The 27,620-nt window shown below is 34.3% G+C and overlaps 2 protein-coding genes across 4 annotated transcripts; one reads left to right on the plus strand and one right to left on the minus strand.

Moving 5' to 3' along the window:
- Positions 1–2,629: 2,629 nt before the first annotated feature.
- On the plus strand, positions 2,630–3,554 carry LOC126965889 (single-pass membrane and coiled-coil domain-containing protein 4). The gene is made up of 2 exons (XM_050809665.1): positions 2,630–2,799; positions 2,886–3,554. Exon 2 carries the CDS (start codon positions 2,893–2,895, stop codon positions 3,076–3,078), a length of 186 nt encoding a protein of 61 aa, XP_050665622.1. The 5' UTR covers positions 2,630–2,799; positions 2,886–2,892; the 3' UTR covers positions 3,079–3,554.
- A 6,007-nt stretch (positions 3,555–9,561) lies between these two features.
- On the minus strand, positions 9,562–27,420 carry LOC126965859 (thiamine transporter 2-like). Of its 3 annotated transcripts, XM_050809624.1 has the most exons (8): positions 27,136–27,414; positions 26,635–26,890; positions 26,178–26,308; positions 25,116–25,260; positions 20,637–20,773; positions 17,431–17,616; positions 15,476–15,693; positions 9,562–11,321 (listed from the first exon to the last, which is right to left on the minus strand). In XM_050809624.1, the coding sequence occupies exons 2-8, from the start codon at positions 26,867–26,869 to the stop codon at positions 11,063–11,065; spliced, it is 1,311 nt and encodes a 436-aa protein (XP_050665581.1). In that variant the 5' UTR covers positions 26,870–26,890; positions 27,136–27,414; the 3' UTR covers positions 9,562–11,062. The 3 variants fall into 3 exon arrangements, with proteins under 3 accessions (XP_050665581.1, XP_050665580.1, XP_050665582.1); XM_050809623.1 differs by having other exon boundaries at positions 26,635–27,414; XM_050809625.1 differs by lacking the exons at positions 9,562–11,321; positions 20,637–20,773 and having other exon boundaries at positions 15,546–15,693; positions 26,635–27,420.
- Between the last annotated feature and the right edge of the window lie 200 nt (positions 27,421–27,620).

Genomic DNA, 27,620 nt, shown 5'->3' on the forward strand with positions numbered 1-27,620 from the left:
ACACAATAACCATAAAATATGTAAGGTATGTGTTCATTGATTTAGATGAAAAAGTAAATAAGAGCTTCCTTGTGCGGTGTTTCTGGGACGATACGACATGGGTACCTTCAAAAAAAGCGCGTACATCTTCCTTAAAGGCCGGCAACGCTCTTGTGATTCCTTTGGTGTTGCAAGAGAATGTGGGCGGCGGTGATCACTTAACACCAGGTGACCCGTACGCTCGTTTGTCTTCCTATTCCATAAAAAAAAAATTAATCACAAAAATATAACACCAATGCGTAAGCGTCATTGAATACAGTTAGTATGTTCCGCAGAGCCGTTTCACCTGATTCCTATCGAATTACATCTGCGCACGACACGCCACAAATTAGGATATTCCCATCATCTGGATGTATGGCGGTCGTCTACAGAGCAGTTTTCCAGGAACTTTCTTCCATGTATCTATAACTAAGCTGTAGAACAAACTTCCCGAAGAAGTGCAAAATTTTTCCGTATCTGGCTAACAAGAAGTTTTTTTACTTTCGTTAATTTCTAGAATAGATTATAAATAAAATATTTATTTCCCACAGGAAATGACAATAACATAATATATATTGCAACAACACTCCGTAAACGTCATGACGTCAAACGGCTAGAACATCAGTTCGTAAAAGGGTGTAGTGTGCTTGGGGAGGAGATCTAATAAGAAATTCCCAACCCAACTTTTAACCGGGCTTGCTTGTACATGGAAGAAAATTCCTTGAAAATCACACTATGGAAGGAGCACCACACAACCAGGACGGTGAGGATGATACCTAAGATTGTGTCGTGTAGTGCGATAGTGGAATACTACCCGTGATAAAAGCGGTAGAGTAAAATACTCATAATGCAGTGAACAACAACATCAAGCAAAGTCAAATAATACTGGATCGCTGACAGTTCTAGCAACTCTGTGTTGCATTCGGTCAAATTATTCTAGCTGATACTGGGATGGATACCAGACTAGAGATGAGAACAACAAGTGTAGCTTGAAGTATTTTCTCGCCCTATGGATGACCAGTGTCTTAAGTCTTTATGTCAATTTGGCCTACCGATGACCACAGATTCAGCAATCTCTCTAGTAGGATACTAAGCTAGCCATTAAGGGAATGTTCTGCAGGAGATTTGATAAATGGAGATTTTTCGTGGCTAAGGCCCAAAATTGAGAGTATTACTGGGTAGCTTATATTTTTTTTTAGCATGGGTTGTTGGAAGACCGAGTTATGTAGGTACTTAAATCATTATTAATTATATCATCACTAACGCTTTCACCAGGGTCTTTAATCTAAGAACATCTCTTACAGAAATCTTCCCTTAAAGGCCGGCATCGCTCCTGTGATTCCTCTGGTGTTGCAAGAGATTGTGGGCGGCGGTGATCACTTAACACCCGGTGAGCCGTACGCTCGTTTATCCTCCTATTCCATAAAAAAAGGTTATGATACTAATATTAACTATACAAAGGCACAATAAAATGATTATATTGTGATCTTTACAATTTGAAATATCTATCTATCTCCAAAAAATATATAAAAATGTATGTACCTATATTAAGCAATGGCAAATATGCCGAATGAGATATTATCCTTGCGCATTGTGTAGAGTGAGATATCGATACAGAAGTTAAATAAAAAGTAGGTATTTTTGAGATAGGACTCCGTCATAGTCCATGTCAAGCAAACGGTGTTGTGTAATGTAATCGATATTTCGGGTCAATACATTTAATGTTGTATCTGGTTGTATGAAATAAATGGTTTTCTATAATTATCTAATATCATTTATTAAATCCCCAAAGAAATACATTGAATGATTCATCAGAGGTAATTTGTTATTTTTGTCATTCGTTCCAGAGAGCAGGCAAGGGAACCAAGCCATACAGCCTTGTCTTTTTTCATCAGAGGTAACTACAACCTACATAGTTATCTACCTACTCGGCACAGACTTACAATATACTAGTGTGTATACGACCTGAGTGTTCGGTCATGCGTGATCAATTTTGATTTCTCAATGTGTGCGTTAGCTTGTGGTTTAATATTGAAAATACAAAGGAGCTACCTAAAACCTAATGCAAGAATAGCTGACTACTTAGAATTTATCAATCAAAATCAGTTTCAGTACAATTACAGTAACAATAGATTAGATGTCTTTTCTATCTTGCTGTATCTCCGTTAAAGAGGTTCTTCTCTTTTGCACGCTTTGTACGTCTTATTATTGATTTAAGTGATGGTTTATATACCTACTATATAGTACCTACCTACCTTCTTTGTAGTAGAAATAACTGGTAGGTATGTATTTAAAGTAGGTATAAATTGCGCTATTCGATCTACACCACGAGTGTAAATGGTGCCATACGTTTTAAAACCTCGAGCGCTTTCACCTGCGATGAAAAATCGGACGAAATGTCAACCCTTTTTGTTGAGGATGATTGAGCATTTGTCTCCACAATACCTATACCTGTACAAACCCCGCGCGTTGTAGAGTTATTTTTCACATTTCCGTTTTCCCAAATGCTTCATTGTTCCCGTTTTAACTTTTATGGCTTAATGCACACTGCTCAGTATTTGGATATAATAAAAAAAAATTGGGTTTGTGACATTATTCTGACACGTCACAAAATACAAATCACAAATTATTATCTTTTTCAAAATTACAACTTTGTAATTTGTTTTGAATTTAAGTTATCTACTATTTTATTATTTGTATTTTACATAAAGCTGCCTAAGACACTTCAATTTGCATTACAGTATAACGTTTCACCAAATATCGTATCGTATCATTATTAAGGTATTTGTTTATTTACAATAGTGTTTTTAATAATATGATAATTACCGCATCCATATGTATTCCCAACTTATTTTTTCTATGTTTAGGTTAAAGATGAGGAAGTTAAAAGGACCCGTGAAAGAAACACCAAAGCAAAAGAGGGAGAGAAAGCAAGAGTTTGCTAAAATGCGTCAACAAATTCATACTGTAGTTCTGCCAACTGTAGCTGTTGTTTTCATATTAATTTGTGTTTACGTGTATCTAAAAACAAGGCCTTCGATGCATCAACAGGCTGTCTAGTGTTGTTTTGTATTTAAAGTGTATATATACTATAAATATTATGGTTGTGAATTGGTTAATATCTTCATAACATTCCAAATTTAATATTATGGAAAAATTGTATATTAATCCTACATATCTAAGATGTGACCTATTATAATGATATAGAAGTTGTCAATGTGTTCAAGTTATCAAACTGATGAAATAGAAATAATTATGTTACACTTTCATTGTTGTATGGCACTTGTTTTGGAATGGAACTGTAACTGCAATTATCTGTGAATTACAGCGTGGTTTTCATAATGTAGTCACATCAAATTTATATTTAAAGATAGAATATATATTTCAGTATGATATTTTCTTTTTATTTTGAGAAATATCAGTAAAAATGTATAATTGTCTCTATATAAAGGAGACATTTATTTATTTTACCATTCTTTATTGAAGCAATATGTATATAAAATAAAGTACTTATTAAATATACCAAGTTACAAATAGTGATTTGTTTTCTTTATAATGGTATGTCTTCAATGAAAATCAAATACCCAAGTCATAAGAAATGCATATTTAAATATTTTTGTTTTAGATTTAGATGTTAGATATTAGTAACACTTATTAAACTCTGGCAGAAATCTGCTTCTACCACTTAGGGATGAAACACATAGTATCAATACTTTCATTTGATACCAGTACTCAGTATTAAATATTGGCAACTCTTGACACTGAGTATGAGTATCAAATAAAAGTATTGTATTGATTGGTGTCATAATGCCGCCATCCAGATGCCATAGCTATTTGTCAAGACAAATGGAGGCACTACATAGTATGAAGAATTTTTATGGGTAAATTAAATAATTAGTGTTGGTACATAAAAAAACATTGATACCACAATACTTTGATTTGATACTAGTATCAATGAAGGAGTGGTATAGTTTCATCCCTACTACCATATTTTATTGATAACCTCTAGTGGGCTGCCCACAGCTTATCAAGGATTTGTGGCTGTTGGTTAGCTACACCTGTCACCTGCACATTTCAGGTCTAACACAATAGACTGTCTGTTATGTTAATAGTGAACAGATGTTTATTCAGAGGAGAGTGACTAGTCAATATGCCCACTACTGTCTGTGACCATAAGTTAGTTCATTAAATAATCAGCAGTCTTTTGTTCAGTGGCAGGTATAGTGTTACTTACTGATTGTCTACACTTGGTTGTTGTTGCTAATTGGGCATTATGTTTGGTTTGGGTGATCAAACATATCCAAGACCTGATGAATAATGAAAATTTTTATATACTTACTATATTACTTGTTTAAGAAATTATAAATTGCCTTAGTTCTTAGTTACAGTTGGCATACTTATAACAAAACCTAACAAGTGTTTAAGTTGCTTCATAAAATATATTGTTTATTATTGTGCCACGCAAATATAAAAATTTTGTTTAATAATATGTCAGCATTTTATTCTGATGAAAAGAGGGGCACTCTTCTCTAGCACAGGTTCTGCGAAATTAAAAGCCCTGTATCTAACTAAAATATGCTAAATAAATCAATTTTGAAGTAGTATTTCCATATTCAGAACCTATGTATATATTATTACCTATAATAAAATTGTAAAAAATACCTACATTGAATACTTTTTTATTTTATTGGAGTATACATTTATTACAACTTATTTACACATGACTTAATAATAATTAATAACGCTATTTATATAAAAAATAATCAAATAAAATTAATTAATTACAAATAGTAAGTACCATTAAGAAGGCTGTCGGCAGGTATGGAGCCCATGAAGCTGGCAACGTTACCTCTTTGTATGGCCAAACTTATCCTTTGACAGAGGTACCTACGTACCAGATCTTGGGTACCTGTTAAATCGGTTAGACGCCTGGATAACTATTTTATGAGTTTTTGTGCCGAAGAACCCCAAGGGCCCATCGTTTCCACCCCAAAGGGAACAAATATGTATCCATCACCGAGTGATGCATATTTCCTCCGCTTTAGGTTTTCGGCAGTTTCCGCCGCTGCACCTCCCGCTCTAGATGAATTTTCAATATGAGAGGGGGCTAGCGTGTCCACACAAGTCGCATCCCACTCCAGTGGCTTTCCACGACTCCAAGAAATCAACGTCATGCCATCAGGCCTCTTACCATCATCACGTGAAATTCCGTTCGGCTCTAGGATAGCCGGCACGTTGACGGTAGTAAAGGCCTGACGCAAGAGGCAAGGCGTGAGAGACGGCCCGCACTGCGGCGGCAAGATAAGCAATGGTGACCAAGGCTGTCTACATTGCCTCCGCAGCGGCACATATGGGGAACTGTTCGATTGAGATGCTGGAATTATCGGAAAGTGTCCCTATGTTAGTCGAAGGAGTGGCCGCCAAGTGGAAGCCAGTTCTGAATCTCGTTCGCTAGCAGCAATAAAACGAGCCTGATCCGAAATATTGTGACTTGATAATAAAATCCTTTTCTTAATTCATTTGCACTGTGGCTCATCCCAAAGCTTTTGTGATCGCATGTTTAAAGGGAAATTTTCACTTGGACAGGTAGCTTTCCAAGCATTCTTATCAGTTTCCGCATACACCAGTGGCAGGGACCCTTATGACGGGAACATTATTTTATCATATAAAGTGCTGACACTGTGAACAGAAGATAAGAATGCTGGTAAGGTAATTATCACATCTCTTCTATGAAAAGGTACCGTAAATCTGAGATAAAAAGTTCACACTTTGAAAAATTTAGCTCTAAACCAATTTCATAAAACTTTTCTATCAAAAAACTGAGATCTTTAAGAACTGTATCTGTTTCACCTCCTAAAGTGCCGTCATCTAAGTATCACATGTTTAATTTAGAGTTTAGTGAATTAATTATTGGGTGTATAGAATGAATGAAAACTTTATTAATAACAAACACAAACCACATAGAATAATAAAAAAAAGACTTACAGAGGAAAAAAAAATTAAGAACTAATTACATAAAAATAATACAAATGACAAAAAAACAAATATATGAATAATATTATTGTGATTATCTTAATTTAAAAGTACTGTGTAGCAGTTATTGTTATTAAAAGGAACTGACTCAGCGTCATGCTACGTTGGTATAATACCAACACAGCGCTGATTTTCAGCAGCCCCTTGGTGACCCATTGAGTGACCAACTACTATTGTTAAATATTTTTTGTTATATTAAAGGTTCCATTAATTGTTTTATTTTTAAAAGATGACAATTTGAAACTTGGTACTATTGTTCAGAAATTAGTTACATATATAAACGTTATATTAAAATAATAGCAGTTATAGAAATATTGGTAACAATACAAACTAAAAGTTCGATCCAAATATGTATTAGTAATAGATATGTCTAGAATATCAAACTTATGCACACAATTTGTGAGCATGTACTTTATATATTAAACAGACATACGGCTTTTAACCTTTTTCCGGAAAGTTCCAACTATCTTCAAGCTGCGAAACGGTGGTGGTATATCATTCCAGCACTTGGTGGCACTGTACCTAAAACTTCCTCTAAAAGAGGCGGAATGATGGAGTGGGACTGACAGGACATTGAAAGCGGACCGTGTTTAAAAATTTAACTGGCTGCGCTGACCTAGCCATTCCAATTTATTATATAAATATGTTGGCGTTTTAATCATAATAATACCAAAAAGAAGTGTAGCTAAATGAAGTCGTCTACGAGCATCCATATTTAAAAAATTTACTTCTTTGAGGTATGGAGAAATTTGTTGTCAGGCCGGTATATCCCAGCAAAAACGAGCACATGCATTTTGTGCTCTTTGTATTGAATTTCTTGTTCTACCAAGCAACCTAGGACCATACACTGTATCGGTATAGTTAAACTTGGATAGAACAAGAGCCTTACAAAGACGTATGCGTAGTTATGTGGTTATAAATTGTCTAATTTGGTACAAAACTTTTAATATGTAAAAACTGTTGGAAATCACTTTATTTATATGCTTCTCAAATCATAGGGATTCATCCATTATCAACCCAAGATTGCGAGCTTCGTGTACGCGTTCGATATGCTTATCATTAATGACTAGCCATACATTGTATTCATTAATTAATTCTAAGCCGTTACAATTGCCGAAGATCATAAACTTTGTTTTATCCGGGTTTAAAATCAATGAGTTTTTTTCAGACCACATGAGTATTGCATGAAGATCTATATTTATAATATCTATTGCCTGTTGGGCTTCGCGTAGCGGACAAGAAAAATAAAGCTGTATATCATCAGCGTAAATCTGATAATTGCAGTGTTATATTTTTTAATTATGTCAGCAATATATAGAACCCTTATCTTTATAAGGGGCCCTAAAATAGAGCCCTGGGGAACTTCCCTCGTTAAATTGGCACGTTCTGAAATTTTTTTATTACCCTGCTCATCTATCACTGAGTCCGTCTGTGTTCTATTAGTGAGATAACTTTCAAACCACTTAATACTATTTTCACTAAAACCATAGTAGGCTAGCTTGGAAGGTAGGAGATTTATATTTAAAGTTTCAAAAGCACGTGAGAAATCAAGAAGTATTAAGATTATTACTTTATTTTCCCTGTTGCGCTGCTAAAATATTATCTACTACGTCAATGAGGGCCTTAGTTGTGCTTCGCTGTTTCCTGAAACCGGATTGGTGATCCGGTAGTATATTTTGAGTTTCTAAGTAACTCATCAATTGCTTATGCTTTAACTCAATAATTTTTGAAGGACACGGAAGTATAGTAATTGGTCTTAGGTCGGAAAAATTGCGTGGTAGGTCATTTTTTGGCAGAGGACGAATCAAGGCATGCCGTCAAAGGTCGGGAAAAGTATTAGTTTTGAAAGAAATGTTAATAATATGTGTTAGTATGGTTAAAGTCTGTGATAGAGTGAGGAGCCGCATGTCAAGAGAAATGTCATCAATATGAATAGCGTTCGACTTGAGCTCTTTTATAGCCATGAGAGTAGCATTATCGTCAACAAACATAAAGTCAAAAGTTGAGTTACCGAAACGGTGAAACTCAAAATACGTAAGAGTGAATAATGTTACTAGATTAGTTCCAGGGATATTCAAGAAGTGAGAAATAATTTTAATTGGATCATTTAAGTGGGGCGGTAATGGGTTGTGTTCTTTTGATTTTATTCGCATATTATGTTTTATGTGTTTCCACATTTTTTGAGGATTAATAATATTAGAGTTAATGTACGTATTGTAATACACTTCCTTTTTCCTATGCAAGGCCTGAGGAACATACCGTTTTAATTCTTTATAGAATTGAATATGTGACTCAAGTTATGTTTGTTTTGCAAATTTTTGTGCATCATCACGATGTTTCATTAGTAATTTAATGTTATAACTAATCCATGGATATTGTTTTTGGCGCGTAAAAATCGAATAAATTTATGATATAATATGTCAGCAAAGATACAATTTCATTAACATTAGTTATTAATAATAAATTGATCATTTATAGCGAGACTGAATATTGCCGGTCCGAGTGCATCAGCCTGTTGACAACCAGTAGAAGACTGGATAACATTATTTCTATAAAATAACTTTGACTCCGGACCATAACATTGCCAAAGATAGCTAAATGTGTCTGGAATCGAATTTCTGTTAAAATGCTTGATCTACAAAATATGTTCTGTGGTGCCGTGGTTGTACAATTGCTTTTAAGTGTGGATGTGAACGATTTATGTTTGGAATAGGCATGTGAACCTGAAAGGGAAAGTATAGCAGCTGCTTCCAAGCACATTCTCAGTTTTCATTGATAGCTTTTTTAATTTTATTTAATAAATTCTGTGCTAAAACTATCCTCGCACCACGACGAATACGCTTAACTATTGGAGTACTTATTTAATTTTGATTTTGAAATATTTTGCCATTTTTAATAAAAAAAAATTATTAATTTCATTTATTATATTTTTTGTGTGTCCTATAAACAATACCGTATTCCAAAAAGTATTTTATAGAATGTTCGTCTGTTTTTATGTACCTACCTACAAACATTAGAATATCAAATAGCCCCATAGGTTTAGGTAGTATAACCAAAAGGTATGGTTAATTTCAAAATATTGTTAACAACATCCATTTTTTTTTAATTAAATTTAAATAGATAGGGCTATATCGGTGGTTGGCAAGATATTTGCTTAAATGATCAGAAACTCACACATAAAAATACCTAACTCTTAAATTGTTAAATCACTTTACTGTTAATTGCCAAATATGTGGATATTGATAACCATGTAATTAATTAATGCAGTAGGTATCCTTTTTAGGCTACTCATAACAACAGAAAGGACGAAAGGTATGAAAGTATGCAAACCATCTAGGGTATGAAAGTAAACAAATACTTACCAAGTGACCAGTTACAATATATACACAAATATATAAACATACGAAGTATGTAGCGAAGGTGACGTTTCCGGTAAAAGAATCTCGACGTTTACTTTAACTAGCTGTTTTGTAGCACAGAGCTTTTTTTTAAATTAGTAAATAAAATATCTTGTATATAATAGATTTTTAATATAACCTATTATATTATTCTATTAGCACCATATCAAATTTTTAACAATGTCTTGCAACAATTGCAATTTAAAACTACCTAACTAAAGTCCATTCCAATTAAGTACAATTGAGCTAAGTCCGACATAATAAACAAACGACTATGAGCCAAATAAAAAAATTAACTAACTACTCAACAGTAACAAACATTTAATAAAAATATACAACATATTAACTAATTTAACATAAGTACTTAAGCAAATTTAAGGTAATATACAGCTTGATTGGTGAGACACTGTCCATACTCACAGACTTGATAGTTGGCGACACACACACTCACACAAACACATTCAATTTTTATTTATTAAAATTATATTTCATTTGTCGAGGAATCACTGACCCCGATACAGCTACCCCCAAAGATACAGTTTAAACTAGTTTTGGGGTCAGAGGTCCAAGGAGTTTTTGAATTTTGTTTCAATTAACAATAAAACCATACAAATAATTAACTGGTGTTATTTAATAGACAAAGTAAATTTAAAGTTATTTGTAGTGAGTGAAAAGAAATGAAAATGAAATATTTATTATTTTAATATGACTACTTAGTATATTGTCACCGCGCGGACACCCGGATTTGCTGCTAATCGCGGGGCGCGTAAGTAGGAAGCGGGAACGCGGGCAAACGGATCTATAGGCGCTTGCGCTCCATTAACGAAATAGTCACGCACTAAGCGGTGATGTATCCACACCTCATTTATATATAGGAAATTTTGATCAAAAACTAAGTACCTACATAACTAGACGAGACTCGAGTACCGAATACTCTCCTTAAAATTTAAATAGTGTCTCACTAATCATATTGTATATATAGTATTAACGTACAATAAACAACTATACTCACAAACACGTTAAAAAAGTCTGAAGCATAACTCTGACTACGTGCATCTATTAGGCAGAGTTTTCGTTCAGTTGTGTTTTGACCGCGCGAATACAACGCTACGCAATGACAGTGTTCAGTGAAAAACGGTCCAAATAACAGCATATCTAAACTTGAAAACGATGGAATATCGTATTTCACGCAAGTGCCCGTTTAAATTAACAGAATCATGTAATTCAATTGACCTTTTAATGATGTTACTAAATAATAACATTTCAATTGCTAAAACAAAATACATCGGCGACCATAATAATACTTGATACCATAATACTTAGTACTTTGAATTTGAACATTACTGCACGAAACTGTTAATTTGAATGAATGTTTTAATGTTATCTGTATAAGTTTTTGTATGCGTATATATAACGCCGCTCAGAAATTTTTGTCACATTTTAATAGGCGCTTGGGAGTCTAGTTTTTTATAGTACGTTAATAATAAATAGGTAAGTACAATTTTTAACAACAAAATTAATAATTAGTATCAAAATCATCTGGAATGCTAGTCTTGTTTTTCTAAGTCTTTAATCTTTATCTACTCAAATAAAAATATTAAATAAGTTTGATCCTAGATAGAATAATTATTATCACTTACAATAATACATTGTTTTTGTCGAAACATTTGTAGCATCCAACCGATCGTCCAAATCAATGCTAACAATAAGAACAGGCCGCTAAGACAGTAATACTGTGTGAATATTGATAGTTGCAGTTTTTGTATGAGAATCAATGTCATTAGAGACTGTAGGCCGGTCCCTATAAGCGTGTTGATACCAAATATCAGGCCAAAGCAACTTTCATCGCTAAGTTGACTTGCTATTTTTGCACTGAAATTAAAAAGCACACTCATTATCAATTAGGCTTAAACTAATATTATAATGCTCGCTCCAGACTCAAGAATAGTGGGAAGATAGTGTAAACATTACTGTGTTTCGATCTGAAAGGCGCGGTAGCTAGTGAAATTACTGGGCAAATGAGACTTAACATCTTATGTCTCAAGGTGACGAGCGCAATTGTAGTACCACTCAGAAATTTTAGGGTTTTTCAAGTATCAATTACCATCAGCTGAACGTCCTGATCGTCTCGGCCCTTATTATCATAAAAAAAGACTCTCACGAGGCGCCTCCTAAAGGCTCTCGAAACTTCTCGAATGGAGGCAGAGTAAAGCTAGCCATGTACACTCTCGATTCATTGGCCCCAACGTCTACTACAAGATGGACACGATTCATATGATTGGAATTAGCTAACTCCAAATATTAATATTATATTTATAAATAACTATAATTGGTTGCTTTTGATATAATTCCATAATAGTGGTGCAAGATCGTAACGTATCCGTCATGATAAAAAATGGCACACACACACACACTCTCAGCAATCAACAATAAAAAGAGGGAGGGCGAGAGTGAGATTTATTGTCTCGCTTCGGGCCATCGCGTCTTTGACTCGCGCCCGAAAAACCGACACAAACCGGAGCGACAGCGAGGCGAGGAGAGGTAAGATGAGGAAACATGAGCGCACCGACCTCACTCCGACACTCCCGTTCCCTCGTGTAGCCTCACGAAGAGTCTGGAGCGGGCATAACATATTATAAATAATTATAAACAGGTTTTGACAAGTCTCTTGTTTAGAGTCACGGACGAGTAAAAAAATAAGGACTCCGTGTCACCTTACATAACAGTGAGGCAACAAAACAAGCCAGTTAACGTCTAAATACATAGCTCCACGCATACACTTACACTAATACAAGCCGATGGGCCGCCATTATGAGATTTGCCATCGTTGTGAAGAAGTGTAAAAACAATAATATAAAAGTATTTGTGGATATATGATTCTTTAAGGGAGAAAAAATTGTGTAATTAGTATCCCCCGTAACCGCACACACACTAGCATAAAGGTGCTTGACTTGCTAATACCACGGCGCGGAGTCCTTCTTTTTTTCTAGTCCGTGGTTTAAAGTATATAATATCAAACAACGATTTGCGGAATCAATCCCCGCAGTAGATTTTGTACTTTTTTGTTTTTTTCGAGCATAGGGTTACCACACTACAGAAGTGAAAACTTCATCAAGGCTAGGTTTATAATACGAAATCAGCAACGCTCATCAAGCGAGAACTTCTTAGTTGATTCGATTCCACTTTACCCAAATGAGTATGACAGCTAAATATCATTCAATACCCACATAATAAACTTCTCAGCGCGCCCAAAGAATATTTTACTTCAACAATATTGGACCTTCTGATTGGTGATTATTAAAGTGTCTGCCTGGAGCTAACGTCATTATGACGTCACAAGATGGCCGCCTGTCCCATTCTAACTGCGCTTGATTATAAGGGCCTTGCAGTGCGGTTTGCATATGAAGGGTTTATGGGTACGTTTATGGGTTTCACTAATATACAGGGTGTCCCGTAATCAGTGGACCAACGGGATACCCGTGATAGGGGTGGTCATCATCTCTCGAAAACACCAAATTTTACTGTTCTAGGGCCAGTAGTTCAAAAGATATGATTTTTTAAGCATTATTTTGAAAATTCTACCCTTATCAACACAAAAGTTGAAAAAAAATATTTTTTATTTTTATTTTGCCCTGTTTCTTAACTTAAGGTGGCTGAGGAAACATGTGTCTTCACAATTAAATCCATTTTTGTGAATAAATATTGCCAAATTAAAAATTAAAAACCAAAACATGCGCAAATATCAAATAACTAAATTTGCAACGTGATGTTTGAAGCAAGCTAGTGCAAAAAAAATGTATGACAGCCTTGCGGACCATTATTTAAAAAACATCTGCAGTTCATACTGATTCCAAAAAGGTATAATTAATCATTATTGTGAAACAATAAAAGACAATAATTATTTTAAATCAACATTAGATAGCAATTTCTTGGCGGAATTTACAATAAAACAAAAGTAAATAGTTAGAATTTTTTTATTTATTTCTTATAATAAATGTTCGAAATGTCTTCCTCTTACTCTAAGGCATAGCCGGCATCTTCTTATAAAATTTCTTTTTAAACTTTTTAACGCCCTTTCATTATTTTTGACTTTTTCACTCACCACATTCAGTTTTTGTCTTAGCTGTCTTTCGTTATCGTTAACGGTTTCATATACGGATTCTTTAAAATATCCCCATAAAAAATAATCCAATGGATTAAGATCAGGTGATCGAGCTGGCCATGGGATTGTACCTCCTCGTCCAATCCACCTACTTGGGTAAGACTCGTTTAAATATTCCCTCACTTGTCTGCAATAATGAGCGGGTGCGCCATCATGCTGTAACCACATCCTCTCACATACCTCCTGTGGTACATTTGCTAATAAATTACTTAAGTCATTTCTTAAAAATTGCAAGTACCGAGCACCATTAAGCCTCGGTGGGAGCTCAAATGGACCAATAAGTTTACCATCTAAGATTCCAGCCCACAAATTGACTCCAAACTGGTGCTGGAATCTATCTTCTCGTACAATACGTGGATTCACAACAGCCCATTCATGTAAATTATGAATGTTAAACACTCCAACTCTTTTAAAACACGATTCATCGCTCCATAATATTGAATTGAAAAATAGTGGATCTTGTCGGCATCGGCGAAGCATCTCTGCACAAAAATCTATCCTCCGTTGATAATCAGCAGGTAATAGTGCCTGCACTCGTTGAATATGATAAGGGTATAAACTGTTTCTTTTTAAAATGCGATGTACTGTTGTTTTTGCTATACCAGTACGTCTTGAAATACGACGAACACTCGTAGAAGGTTCTTCTGTCACTTCGGCCAGTATTTGAAGTTCATCGACTCTTCTAGGTCTTCCCACGTTGTTTGCAGCTCCGGGAATTCTGCCTTCTAAATACGCGTTATTTACACGGAGAAAAATTCGATGATCCGGATAGCGGTCGCGATTAGGATAGCGCTCACGATACGTACGGGCTGCTTGCCGAGCGTTTGCATTACACAGACCGTAAATAAAATACATCTCAGCATATTCACGAGGAGTATAGGTATTAGGCATTTTATAAAATCCGGGCAAACAGTATCCAAATCACAAAGACAAACAAGGTCCAATTCAAGCGTCAGTCACCAAAAAAAAGAGTCGTAATGGTAGCGAAGTAAAAAACACGTGTGCAGCTACGAGCTATGAGCAAGTCTCTGATGAAACTAAGAATAATTTGAAAAATTAGGGTGTGGGGATCATAGGCGTCGGCCAATAGGACCCCGTAAACGAAAAAGGTACCTGAGCGAGAAAGAGATAGCATATTGTGTTATCTCTCTCTCGATAACAAAATAATTCTCAGAATAGATAGCGCTTAAATGTTTCTCGCAATTGGAGTCTAAAATTGGTTATTAAGTTATTTTTTTTGTAAAATGTAATATTGTTATACCTTTTTGGAATCAGTATGAACTGCAGATGTTTTTTAAATAATGGTCCGCAAGGCTGTCATACATTTTTTTTGCACTAGCTTGCTTCAAACATCACGTTCCAAATTTAGTTATTTGATATTTGCGCATGTTTTGGTTTTTAATTTTCAATTTGGCAATATTTATTCACAAAAATGGATTTAATTGTGAAGACACATGTTTCCTCAGCCACCTTAAGTTAAGAAACAGGGCAAAATAAAAATAAAAAATATTTTTTTTCAACTTTTGTGTTGATAAGGGTAGAATTTTCAAAATAATGCTTAAAAAATCATATCTTTTGAACTACTGGCCCTAGAACAGAAAAATTTGGTGTTTTCGATAGATGATGACCACCCCTATCACGGGTATCCCGTTGGTCCACTGATTACGGGACACCCTGTATAAAGCTAAAAGATATGAACCTACATATCTATCTATATTTAATTGAGATAATAGTTACTGGGGCTAAAAAAATTCAGTTTCATTATAATCTAGTTTAAGTAGCTTCTTTCGACGATAATAAGATGTTTTATTTAATTAAAATATTTCTCTGCAGTCTGAAATGCAAAATATGTTTAGTTAGTTACCTGGCTAGAGTGATGGTGAAGTGATACAGTAGACCAACGACGACATATCCCAGGTACGACACGAACACGTTCGCGACGTAGGTTCCCGCGGACATGGCGAGTGCTTGTACCGCCGCGGCGAGGGCTGGCAGCGGTGCGCACGACCAATAAGTCGCCGTGAAGGCGCCCAACGCTCCAAGAAGCGTCTGTACTGCTTCTACAGCTCCGTTGTACGCAACCTGAACACAGACTTTTTATAAAATTTGAAGTGAAAACTTCTTTAGCCGCGTTGAGCACTGTAATGTTCCACATTTGGTCACGAGTGAAACAACTAATCTTTACTTATGTAGCACTACACCCGGGAACGTCCACTCGCAACCTATAGCCGATTGGAACTGCACTCTCGCTGTGCATTCCTTATATAGCACTTAACGTCACACGGTTAATGTCACTGTCCAGTTCAGACTAGATGTCAATACACTACAAGCACTTTTTGGTAGGGGAGCTTATGGGTTCGCGTCACCAACATGCTCATGACTGGCGCACGCCATAAATAAATAATTAAAAAAATAAATATATATAGTTAGACACTTTATGGATGGGTGAAATCTCGTGAGTTCGCGTCACCAAAATGCTTATGCATATCTGACGTATTTTGTAACAGTAGTGCTGTGTGTATCTTACAAGTGAAATTGAATGGATTTAGTGAAAAGTTCAATGTGTATATACTGTGTATTGTTGAAATAGTGTATTTGTTTGAATTAATATATTTGATAATAAGTTTTAAAAATAAATAGAAGTGAATTATTTAATAGTTTTTAAGCATTATTATTTCTAATAATTATAACTAAAAATATTCCAAAAAGAACACAAAATTTAAAACAAATCAAAAGTAAAAGCAATTAAAATTGTATAGTTCATGTAACTAAAATAAATATAGAACCGTACTGTATTTCTATTAACTTTACTGAGTTTTTTGCTAGGAACCTGATTATTTCAAAATAAATACCAATACTCATTAATTACACAAAATGGCGGCTACGTCTGACATCGTCATGATACGAAACAACTATTTATCTTTTTCTGATACTGGATTCTGGACTCGGAAAGGAAGTAAAGTGTTTGTAAATGTTTTCGTAAAACAATCAGTTTTTTGAATCCTTATCTAACGCGGATTAATACAACGTGTTTTTTTTTTCTGGAATGGTTACTTATCTTTGATAGGTTACCATGACACCAGTCTGTAAAATCACAATCATAACACAAAATAGAGTTAGGGTAAATCCCTTATGTGCTTATGAATATTATATTATAATATATTGATTGAGATGCAACAGTCAAAATGTTTATCTCTTTAAATTTTACTCTTGATAATTCTTTAGGATGTGTAACCTTGTAAGTTATGTGTACACTTAGATATATTTTTTATTTTTTTAAATACGGACCTAAATGGCCGGCACTACTGATGGGACCCCTTCAGAGTTGCAGCAGAATGAGAACTATGAAGATTATTTATCATCATATCAGCCGGAAGACGCCCACTGCTGGACAAAGGCCTCCCCCAAAGACCTCGACGATGATCGGTCGTGCGCTGCCCTCGTCCAACGTATTCCGGCGATCTTGACCACATAATTGGTACGTGGTCGCCATTCGAGGACTTTAATGCCACAACGTCCATCTACCGAACTATGTGCTCTGCCACTTCAGTTTCGCAATCATTTGGACTATGTCAGTGACTTCCCGGGTTCGAATCCCGGTAGGTGCAATCATTTATATGATGTATATGGATGTTTGTTTCCGAGTCATGGATGTTTATATGTATGTTTAAGTAAGTATATCGTATTAAATATATCGTTGTCTTGTACCCATAGTACAGGCGAAGCATAATTTTGGTCAAGATAATTTGTGTAAAAGTGTGTCAATATTATTATTAATATCATACTATTAAAACAAATTAATAAGTAAAACCGTGATACCGGCGAATTGCTCTCTTCCTGAATCTGTATCCACAACATCTGCACATAAGTCTGCGTCTGCACAAACAGCGCCAGAGCTACGGCGTACAGCGCCGACCACACCAGGACTTTAGGCCGCGTGTACGCCGTGCGGGCGTGACGCGATATCAGCGAAGCTGCCTCCAACACCTCGGACCTCATCGATTGCTGCAAATAAACGAATATCATATCATTACATTCTATATTCTCTAATGTTAGAGTGGCAATTAGTTTCTAACAACTTCTTCTCATTATCTGAAACCTTTACAAAGTAGCGGTAAATTCAATAAGAAAAAAAAATTTTTTTGACATTCAAAAGTGTCATTTCCGTGACCTAGATAAATAAATTGATTTTGATTTGATCTAAATCATCTTGTCTTCTAACTTGGATGCAATTACTAATGATCCTTACACAAACAATGTATTCAAGCTCTAAAAGTTGATGCATCCAATATACGATATAATTTATATTTACAGAGATTATTCTTTATTACTTTTTATGAAATATTTGATATTATTTAAACACGATTCAAATATTAGATGCAGCACTTTACAAACTAAGTTATTATATTACAGCCATTGTAAAATACTCTATAGATTGAAAAAAAAATGGCCGTTGAGTTTCTTGTATTCTTCATATCACGAGCTCTACTTTTTCCCAACATATGGTAGATTCAGTAATTTAAAAGAAATATTTATAAAGGCGATTCATAGGTGCTTAGTTTAAGCCTCATTGAATTAAGTTTATTTGACTTTAATTTTTCTCGGTTATACTGGGAAATTTACTGAACCGATTGAAATAATACTTATACCATAAGATAAGTGTTTCGGAGGTTTCAGTATATGATATGTTGGTGATTACATATCCGGAACCTATACTTTGTAACTTAGTAATACCTATATATTGGCAAAACAAATAATTCACTCAATTAACTGAGATAAGTACTTAATTTAAATGGCAAAACAACGTTTGTCGGGTCAGCTAGTCTAATCTTAAATATTCAGCCTTGCAGGACCAATGGTTTTACGCACCTTTTAAACAGAATGTGTATAGCATCCGATAAGCTACCAGATTTCAAACTATATTTGGCCTCCTGTTTGTTAATGTTTTATAATGTTCTAAACGTTTTTGGAACTTTTTTCCAATTTCTCTCAGCGCATATGTCCTGTGTTGATATCCATTTTTGTTCGCTGAACATTGTTAGAATTTTGATTGTGTTGTTTTTACTTTAACTACACGTGATGTTTCCGTAATCAGAGAAGGCCTAGGTCCTATTAGTACAGATTATCCATCGCACTCTATTTTTCGGCCGTTATTCTTCAAATTCAAAATGGGATATGTCATTTGATATCACTTATTGAAAGTCAAAAACTACCACTCATTCGAAAAAGAATGTCTCAGAGCTGAGAAGAATGGGCACAAGAAACTCGGCGGGCTTCTTTTATTTTCATAAAAATATGGTTAAGTACAATAAAACTTATTAAATAGCTTGATGGAAGATTCCTCGTGCCAACTAATTCTAAGGCTCTAGAGTTCCTATTTACGGAACAATTCCCTAGTGGATGCTAATCTTGTCTGTTTTGGTTTCTTTGTCTGTATCTGTTCTTTTGCTTTCCGCAGGGTATATCCGATCCATCGCGAGTAACAACTTGAAAACTCTGCCTCTATTGGCTTTTGGTATTGATAAGGCATAAGATGTCATGTCTCATTTGCCCAGTAATCTCAATAGCTAGGTACGGCGCCCTTCAGACCGAAGCACAATAATCTTTACACATTACTACTTCACGGCAGAAGAAGGCGCCGTTGTGGTACCCATAACCTAGCCGGCATCCTGTGCAAAGGAGCCTCCCACTGGTAGTTAGTCCTCGTATTACATGAAATAACTTACACCAAGTAGAGCTGGTTGGGTACCTTTATAATAATGGATTAACTAAGTATGTTGGAGAGAGTAAAGGTTAATAACCTTCTTTTTGTACTTGAAATGTCCATCTTAATATGTCACATAGTTGAAGGTTAAATAAATACCTAAAGGTTCAGAATAAACCCGACATAATAAAGGTTTATAACTCTCCCTTTTTGACAGGCGTGTGTCACTCGGCAACTCAAGTACGAAAATATACCTATCAATACGGTTGTCTATTACCCCTCGCAATGTGCCGCTTTTTGCTCAAACATGCAGAAGCAATAAAAGGCTTGGAAAAACAAAACAATCTTACACATTACACAGACACCTAACTAGGCAAAGTAATGAGGTTATTATTTCCTCTTATATCGTGCGAATTTTATGTTAGCTTTGGCCTAGTTGGTTAGATTCTCGACCTTAAAACCAGAAGTAAATAGCTATTGTAGAACGGTGTGGTAATTTAAACCAACACAATTCTTATAATCACTGTATTTGGACAGAGTTGCCACTTATAATTCACAATAAGTAATGAATATTCGAACTCAGCACTCTACTTTACTTACATAGGGTGCAAACTTACACGAATCAAATTAAAGTTAATTTAAGACAAGATCTGAATATTATATCCTTTTATACCTAGTTATTTATTAAATCATATTTGAACTGAAGATGTAATGTTTTAAAATAACATTACTAAGACAGTAATTTAATTATATGATGGGATATCTTATGGCTCCATGACGTTGGTAGTGCTTGTTAACACATGAACTAATCAATATAATGATATTGCTGACAGCGTAGCATATGTAGCGTGGAAATGGCGCCTCCCGTCTTTTTTGCGCGCCTCTGCCCTGTGCATGATGTACCTATGCCTAATATATGGGTAAACTAATTTTCGATGTATTACGAATGCAACCCGCTGCTAATTGACTACGGTTTAAAATGAATCTTACTAACCGGCATAGCTAACGTATTTATTTCTTTGAAATGTGTTACTAAGTGAACCTTCTGTACTACTCTACTTTATTCTGTGCTATTCTGCACATGATGAATTGAAAGGTCTTTAGAGTACGAATAATATTAATATTTCACCCTCTTTCTTTATTATTGTATTAAGAGAGTTCTTTCTGTGATCTGTACTCAAAGAGTAACAAAAAATAAAATTAGTGAGAAAAGGACTTTTCGCTTCCGTTAATAAGGAAAAAATTTGCTTGACTTTTGGTACTGAAAGAAAAAAAATGTTTATAAAAGTCAAGCAACAAAAGATTTTTTTTTCTATTTCACCTTAGTGGTCTCCTGTGTAATCGCGTGCTTTTCAGTGGGAGAGTCAATATCCGAAGAAGGTGAGATCCTCCGATGAAAATAGATCCCATAAGGAACTGATGGTAACCAGAACGCCCAGAAGGTCGCGAGTATTTGAGCTGTGAACATTTGATTTAACTTTATCACCAACAAAAACAGTTTGTATATGGTTAGCAATTAATTTTATTAAAACTTTCGTGAGTCATTATTAAATTATCTGTTTGAACGGCTTTACTCACGTTTTTGTCGGTGTCGGTACCGACTAGTTACGGACCATTCGGAGGTCCTTCATCAGGGTGAGTCTACGAGCTCAAGTCCGCAGTAAGAGGTGGGACGTTACCGCGAACCTACCACTCACCCTGATGCAGCACCTCCGAATGGTCCGAAACTAGTCGGTACCGACACCGACAAAAACGTGAGTAAAGCCATTTTAACACATAGTTTTTATTTGCTTTGATTATATTTATGTCACAGAATAAAGAGGAGTTACAGAAGGTTAACTCAGTTACATCTTTGAGAGAAATAGCTACTTTAACTGCCTGCTAATAAGATTTATTTTAAATCGTACTCAGTTCGCAGGTGCGGTGCATTAATAATCCATTGAAAATAAGTTTACCCTCACAAATACTTAGCTATTTACTTGTCGATATATGGTCGGAAACCATTCTGCCAAGGCCAAAACTACCTCAAAACTAGCACGATAACAAATATTAAAACTAGCTACTTAGTAAGTCTAATTATAAACCTCAGTATCATTGATTATAAGGTATTTAAGTTTGTTTCGTTTTTCTAAGACTGTTTTTATGCTTGCGTTTGCGTAGACTTTTACTTCGATCAAATAAACACAGCGTGTAAATCAACGATACATTTACAACGATAAATCTCTAACAAAGATACGGCCAGATAAAAAAGGAAAACGAATAAATTGTAACGCATTTTTATTGACAAGTTCTAAATAGTCAGCCCACGCATGGAATTAGCTAATATATTGACAAATAAAAATTGGTCACCCATTTTCAAATCAAATCAAAATCACTTTATTCATGTAGGTCACGGATATGACACTTATGAATGTATGAAAAAAAATATTTCTTCTTATTGAATCTACTGCTACTGGTAAAGGGTTGAGCTAATAAGAAGAAGTAGCAAAAAACTTTTCGGGCCGTCAGTTCATCTATACAACGCCCGTGTTATCTATGTTACATAGGCTCTCAGATCTGTCAAAATTTCAGCTGCCTTTCTATCGCGGTTTATGAGACATTCAGTTTAGAGACTGACATATGGAGAGCAGACTGTTTCGTAAAAGTGCTCCTATTGGTTACGAAACTCTTAAGACAAATTTCCTAATATTTATTTTGAAATTTAAACATTTCTATTCAAAATAGGATTTAAAATACCATCCATACGAAATAGCGTGCCTCAGACTTGAGAACAACGGGCGCAAGAAACTCAGCGGGTTTTTTTTTTAATAAAACTATGGATTACAATGTAATTTCGAACAATAAACATTTATAATTAATTAGCCTAAGGGTGTTCGCTCCATTCATAGTCTGTGGTATCATTAAGAAAATTATTTATGTTATAGTTACCTTTACCACACAAACGTTTTTAAGCAATTCTTTTAAATTTCATAACACGTTGTTTTGTCCATTTTCTGGGATCATGTTGTATAAGCATGTATCTACATCGCCTAATAAAAGGCTTACTAACTCGATTTAACCGAGTAGTAGGCATAACATGTTTATATTTGTTCCTCATGGTAACATTATGATTATCAGTTTCTAGAAAAATCGTCAATGTGCTTATTAACATAAAGAACCTTATCAAGGGTATATTGAGAAGCAACAGTCTTTAAGTACCTTAATCGTAATATTTGTAACAGGTAGGCATTACAAAGCATTATGCCGTACATTCGTTTGCCCTTCTCTTATATAAAAAAAAAAACTATCAATAGGTAACAATAAATTCTCATTGAGATAACAATTACTGAACTCCAACTGACGAACCTACATCATTATGGAACATTTATATCAGCGCAGTTGTATGTAAACAATAACAATTTTAAAGTACTTATTAAATAGTTTTTTTATCAATAAGATAATTTTAATTGACAAGGATATTGAAACAGAACGGTGAGTGCATAAGACAATTTATCATATCGAGAGTAATAATATGAAATAATAATATTTTCATGAACTGATACGGAACGCTTAAGCCGGTTCCACATTCACGCGAGATAACGCGTGGAATCGATTCACAAGCCCGCTGCACATTCATCCGAGAATGTCAAGAAAAACACGAGAAACGTGAATATGGAACTCTCATTGTTCTTCAATTTTTGTCGGTTTTTTGGCGAGAGACAAATTCTAATTTAAATATTTTTATTTAAAATAGGATTCAAAATCACTTATTGAACGTCAAAGACTACCACCTATTCAAAATACACTGAAACTCTTAAGACAAATTTCCTAATATTTATTTTGAAATTTAAACATTTCTATTCAAAATAGGATTTAAAATACCATCCATACGAAATAGCGTGCCTCAGACCTGAGAACAACGGGCGCAAGAAACTCAGCTTGCTCTTTTTAATAAAAGTATGGATAACAATGTTATATCGTACAATAAACATTTATAATTAGAGAGCCTGAGGGTGTTCGCTTTATTTCCAGTCTGTGGTGACGAAAACGCGGGAACTTCTATTGACTCCACACTCGCATGTTTCCCAGAGTCAGTAGCGAGAGATTCGTCTATCATAACAGTGTTGCGTGGGATTTACTGAGCATCAATATGAGCTGGATTTGGACAACCGAACGAGAATTGACATTCTTAGAATATTTTGAAGCAGAACTGATTTTGTGGAATATTATTTTAAAAGATTATAAAAATAATCTAAAATCCACGATGCGTGAAAACGTATTGGCGCCTTGATGGAATTACACATTGATGAATTAAAAAAACAAAAAAAAATAGGCAGCAGTTACTTCTACGTCAATCGTCATCGAGTGTGAGAACTATCTTGAGAACCGTGCGAGTGTGTACCCAAAGAAGTTCTCGCCGATAATCTCGCTGACATACTTGCTGAGATTATAGGCGAGTAACTTGCGTGAATGTGGAGCTGGCTTTACTGTTTCACTATATGGAGGTAGGTATATACTTATATATATTACTAGCTGACACAGCAAACGTTGTATTGCCATATAACGTAATTAAAAAAATTCAATAATTAAAATTTTTGGGGTACAATAATCATTATATTCGATTGCCATCTTGCAACTCTATTCCGTATCTGTGGATGGAAAATCGCGATACAAAGATAGGTGATGGTAGATGGGTGAAAATTTGAAGTTGCATGTATTTTTAATGCTGGATTATTCAAAAAAAATAAAAAAAAACTATTTAGGGGTTAGTGACCCTTATCATTTAGGGGTATCAAAACATACTATACATACAATAATAGATATACACACAAATTTTCGAAATAATTGGTTTAGCCGTTTCATATATAAATCTTTCACTGGTAAGCATCTGAATGGAACATCTGAAGCCTTTATCAGTGCATTTAATTAATGTAATAAATTTGTCTGAATCTGATATGCCATATCAATTTATGATTGTGAGATGTATTAAGATAACTCTGTGATATTACGTTAATGAAAGATATTCTTATATATTAAAGTCATTCAATAACTCCCTAGACACCACAATAATTTTTCATTACTATTTTTCGATTTTTCCTAAAATAAAGTTTATTGGCATCCGTCTCATGGTACTGATGAAACGATGTAAATGTAAAAATTGGTACAAAATGATTACACATGCTTTATATTTTATTTAAATGTAGCACACATTTAAATAAAATAAGCACTAAAATAAACAGATTGAAATGTTAACTAAAAACATAAGTAATATGGCAATGATTTATATTAATAAACGGATTTATAATTGTTTTGTTTTCCCTTATTGTAATTAATAATCAATAAATGAATGAAATACTAGTAGGTGACAGTGATAATCTTTTCACCTTGTACCTTTGAATACCTAAAGTGTGGTTACACTAACTTTGCTCCATAGTCAGCGAGATTGGTGAATCCTACCATCAAGAAATCATTTGGATAAGATTACTAACACTTAGACTGCTCATACCTAGAACTAGTCTAGGCATAAATACTGTTGCAATTTAATAAATCAATATTTTACTTTTCTGAATTCAAATTTGGATCACATTATGATGTCACAAACATTTCCTGCCATTAAAAATTTTTACAAGGTTATATAAATCACAATAATGGTATTCAGAATAAAAGAAAACAGAATTGCAGTGATTTTCTAACAAAATGTTTTATGGAGCTATTGATTGGTGATTTTTTAAGGGACTGCCCGGAAATGGCGTCACTAAGATGGCGGCCGTCCCACTTTAAACATGCGGCGATTATAAAATAATAATAATACAACACAAACCTGTAAAAGTTATGTAATTAAGTTCTCTGTAATCCAGTATATTAAAATGTGTAAGAAGCTGTGATGAGGCACCAGACAAAAATCTACCGGTCAGTGCTGCAATTCGTGTGTATGATGACACTTGAGGATACTTTGCTGGGTCTACCTGAATAAAAAAAAATTTAATAATTATTAACATTCATGTAGACACCCCATGGAGTTGCACAGGGAAATGAATTGAATTTATATGGCATAATAAAGTCACTGTTACTTTCATATAAGTTATTAGTTTCATATTAAAATTCAAATGTTTATATTCAAAATAGGATTTAAAATCACTTATTTAATGTCAAAAACACCCATTCGAATTAGTGCTCCTCAGACCTGAGAAGAACGGAACAGAAGTACATACTTACTTAAAAAAAATGTAAAAAAGAATTCATAATGAATCAATTTAGAGAAAATGAAATATGCCATTTATGCCTTTTAAAGGAATTATTGAACATACTACTTGTAATGTATTTTATAAAATTTCAAATTCTATAAGAAAATATATTTATGACAACATTTTGTACATCTTATGCCTACTACCTTATTCATGGCATGTGTGGAGGTGCACATTGTGTCTCCATTAATTCATTTGTACTGAACACACATTGGTAGCCACAAATTTAGATTAATGTAGAATGATTTACATATACTAAGTGTAGTGTATTGACATCTAGTCTGAATTGAGTATATGTTAACAATCATTGTCACTGTCATGACATAGACAGTGACATTAACTGTGTGATATAGTGCTATGGAATGCACAGTACAGCGGGAGTGCAGTAACAATCGGCTATCTGTTGTGAGCGGATGTCTCCCAGTGGAGTGTTACATAGTAAAGATTTTTTGTTTCACACATGACCAAACGAGAATTCATACACTAAGTTATATATTATATACAAATACCAAAACCAGTGAAAAATTGATCACTTACAATTATTCAATTATAATTTCTGATGTTTTGTTTAAGATATCATAAATACATAATATCTTCAACATGTCTGTGTTAAAATACCCCAAAAAATATTTACTTACTTTGGCATAAATGTATGTGAGGTAGGCTACTTCTGTGGCCATATAAAGACCATACAGCACTTGAGATACCATAAGCCATTCTAAGCTGCTTGTCCACAACAATACTGCATACACCGAGATTCCACTTAGACCTATCAAATAATATTTATTTTCTTAAAGCTTTTAACACTTTAAATACCAACAAAAATGGAGAGAAATTGAAGAGTTCATATAGATTATTAGACTATCAAACAAATGATCTCTTAATAGTGAAAAAATAATTAAGACAGAATTTCTATATATTATAAGAATATAAAAAGTGTATATTCATGTTTCACTCAAACACTATTCACCCAATCACTATGAAAGTCTGCCAGCTGGCAGGGCACTATACCAAATTCACATGTGTAATTCATGTGAATATGAAATCTAAAATGAATATAATCCTAATAATATAACAAATCAACTTGTCACTTACCTGATAGTATTATTACCGGTTTAAATCTTAAAAAGTCAGTGATTAAGAAGACCAGCACAAGAAGTGCTAAGTAAGAGTAAGTGCCTACAGGATAAACATCACGGATTAATTGAGATTCAGTTATATTTCTCCATTCACCCAACAGAAATTCAGTCACAAATGGTTCTGAAGGTCTTATTTCTCTTAGTGTTCCAAATAAACACAATATAAGTGTTATTTTGATCCAACTTATCATGGTGTTAGTCTGTTTCTTGTTCTAAATATAAATCAAATATTGTATTTAAATTGTTTTGTCTAATAAAATAAGACGTTACGTCCGACAATAGCTAGCCGATTGTACGACTGCTCGCTGCAGTACAAAACAGCAACACAGCTAATGATCAAATATCATCCATAGTGCACACAACATTGGTTATTAGTATATTATCATTAATTCATATGATTAACTTCAAAGATTCACTAGTGATTTTGATTAAATTACATAAGTTAGTAAGAACTTACTAAGTTGTTATATATTATTAATTATAAAAAGGTAGGTGTATAAATTTATATTTGATAATAGTTCGATACAATTTGTGGGTTCATTCATTTTTAAATGTTTCTTTAATACAATTTAAAACATTATTTTATTTAATCTCAATTATTATCCATTTAACTTCTCTGGCGGTAACCTTGCTTGCCAATATATTCATTATTCAAGTTTAACTAACAAAGAGGACGTAAATACAACGTAATAAGAGGCGGGACTGCAGTAAATAATAGAATTAACATAAGGGTATGTTCCGAATTCCGATGAGCACTGCGAGTTGCGACCACTTTACAGTATGACGTCAATTTAGTATACTGTGAAGCCGTTCCTTTATATTTTGATATACTATTTACTATTTAAAACGGAACGCAATCTCGTATAATGTCAGCCGCATTTTTTGACGCAGCATTCAAATGAGTGTATTAAAGTTTTCTAGTTCATTAAAAAAAACTGTTGT

Source organism: Leptidea sinapis, chromosome 9, assembly GCF_905404315.1.
Source record: "Leptidea sinapis chromosome 9, ilLepSina1.1, whole genome shotgun sequence".
NCBI lineage: Eukaryota > Metazoa > Arthropoda > Insecta > Lepidoptera > Pieridae > Leptidea > Leptidea sinapis.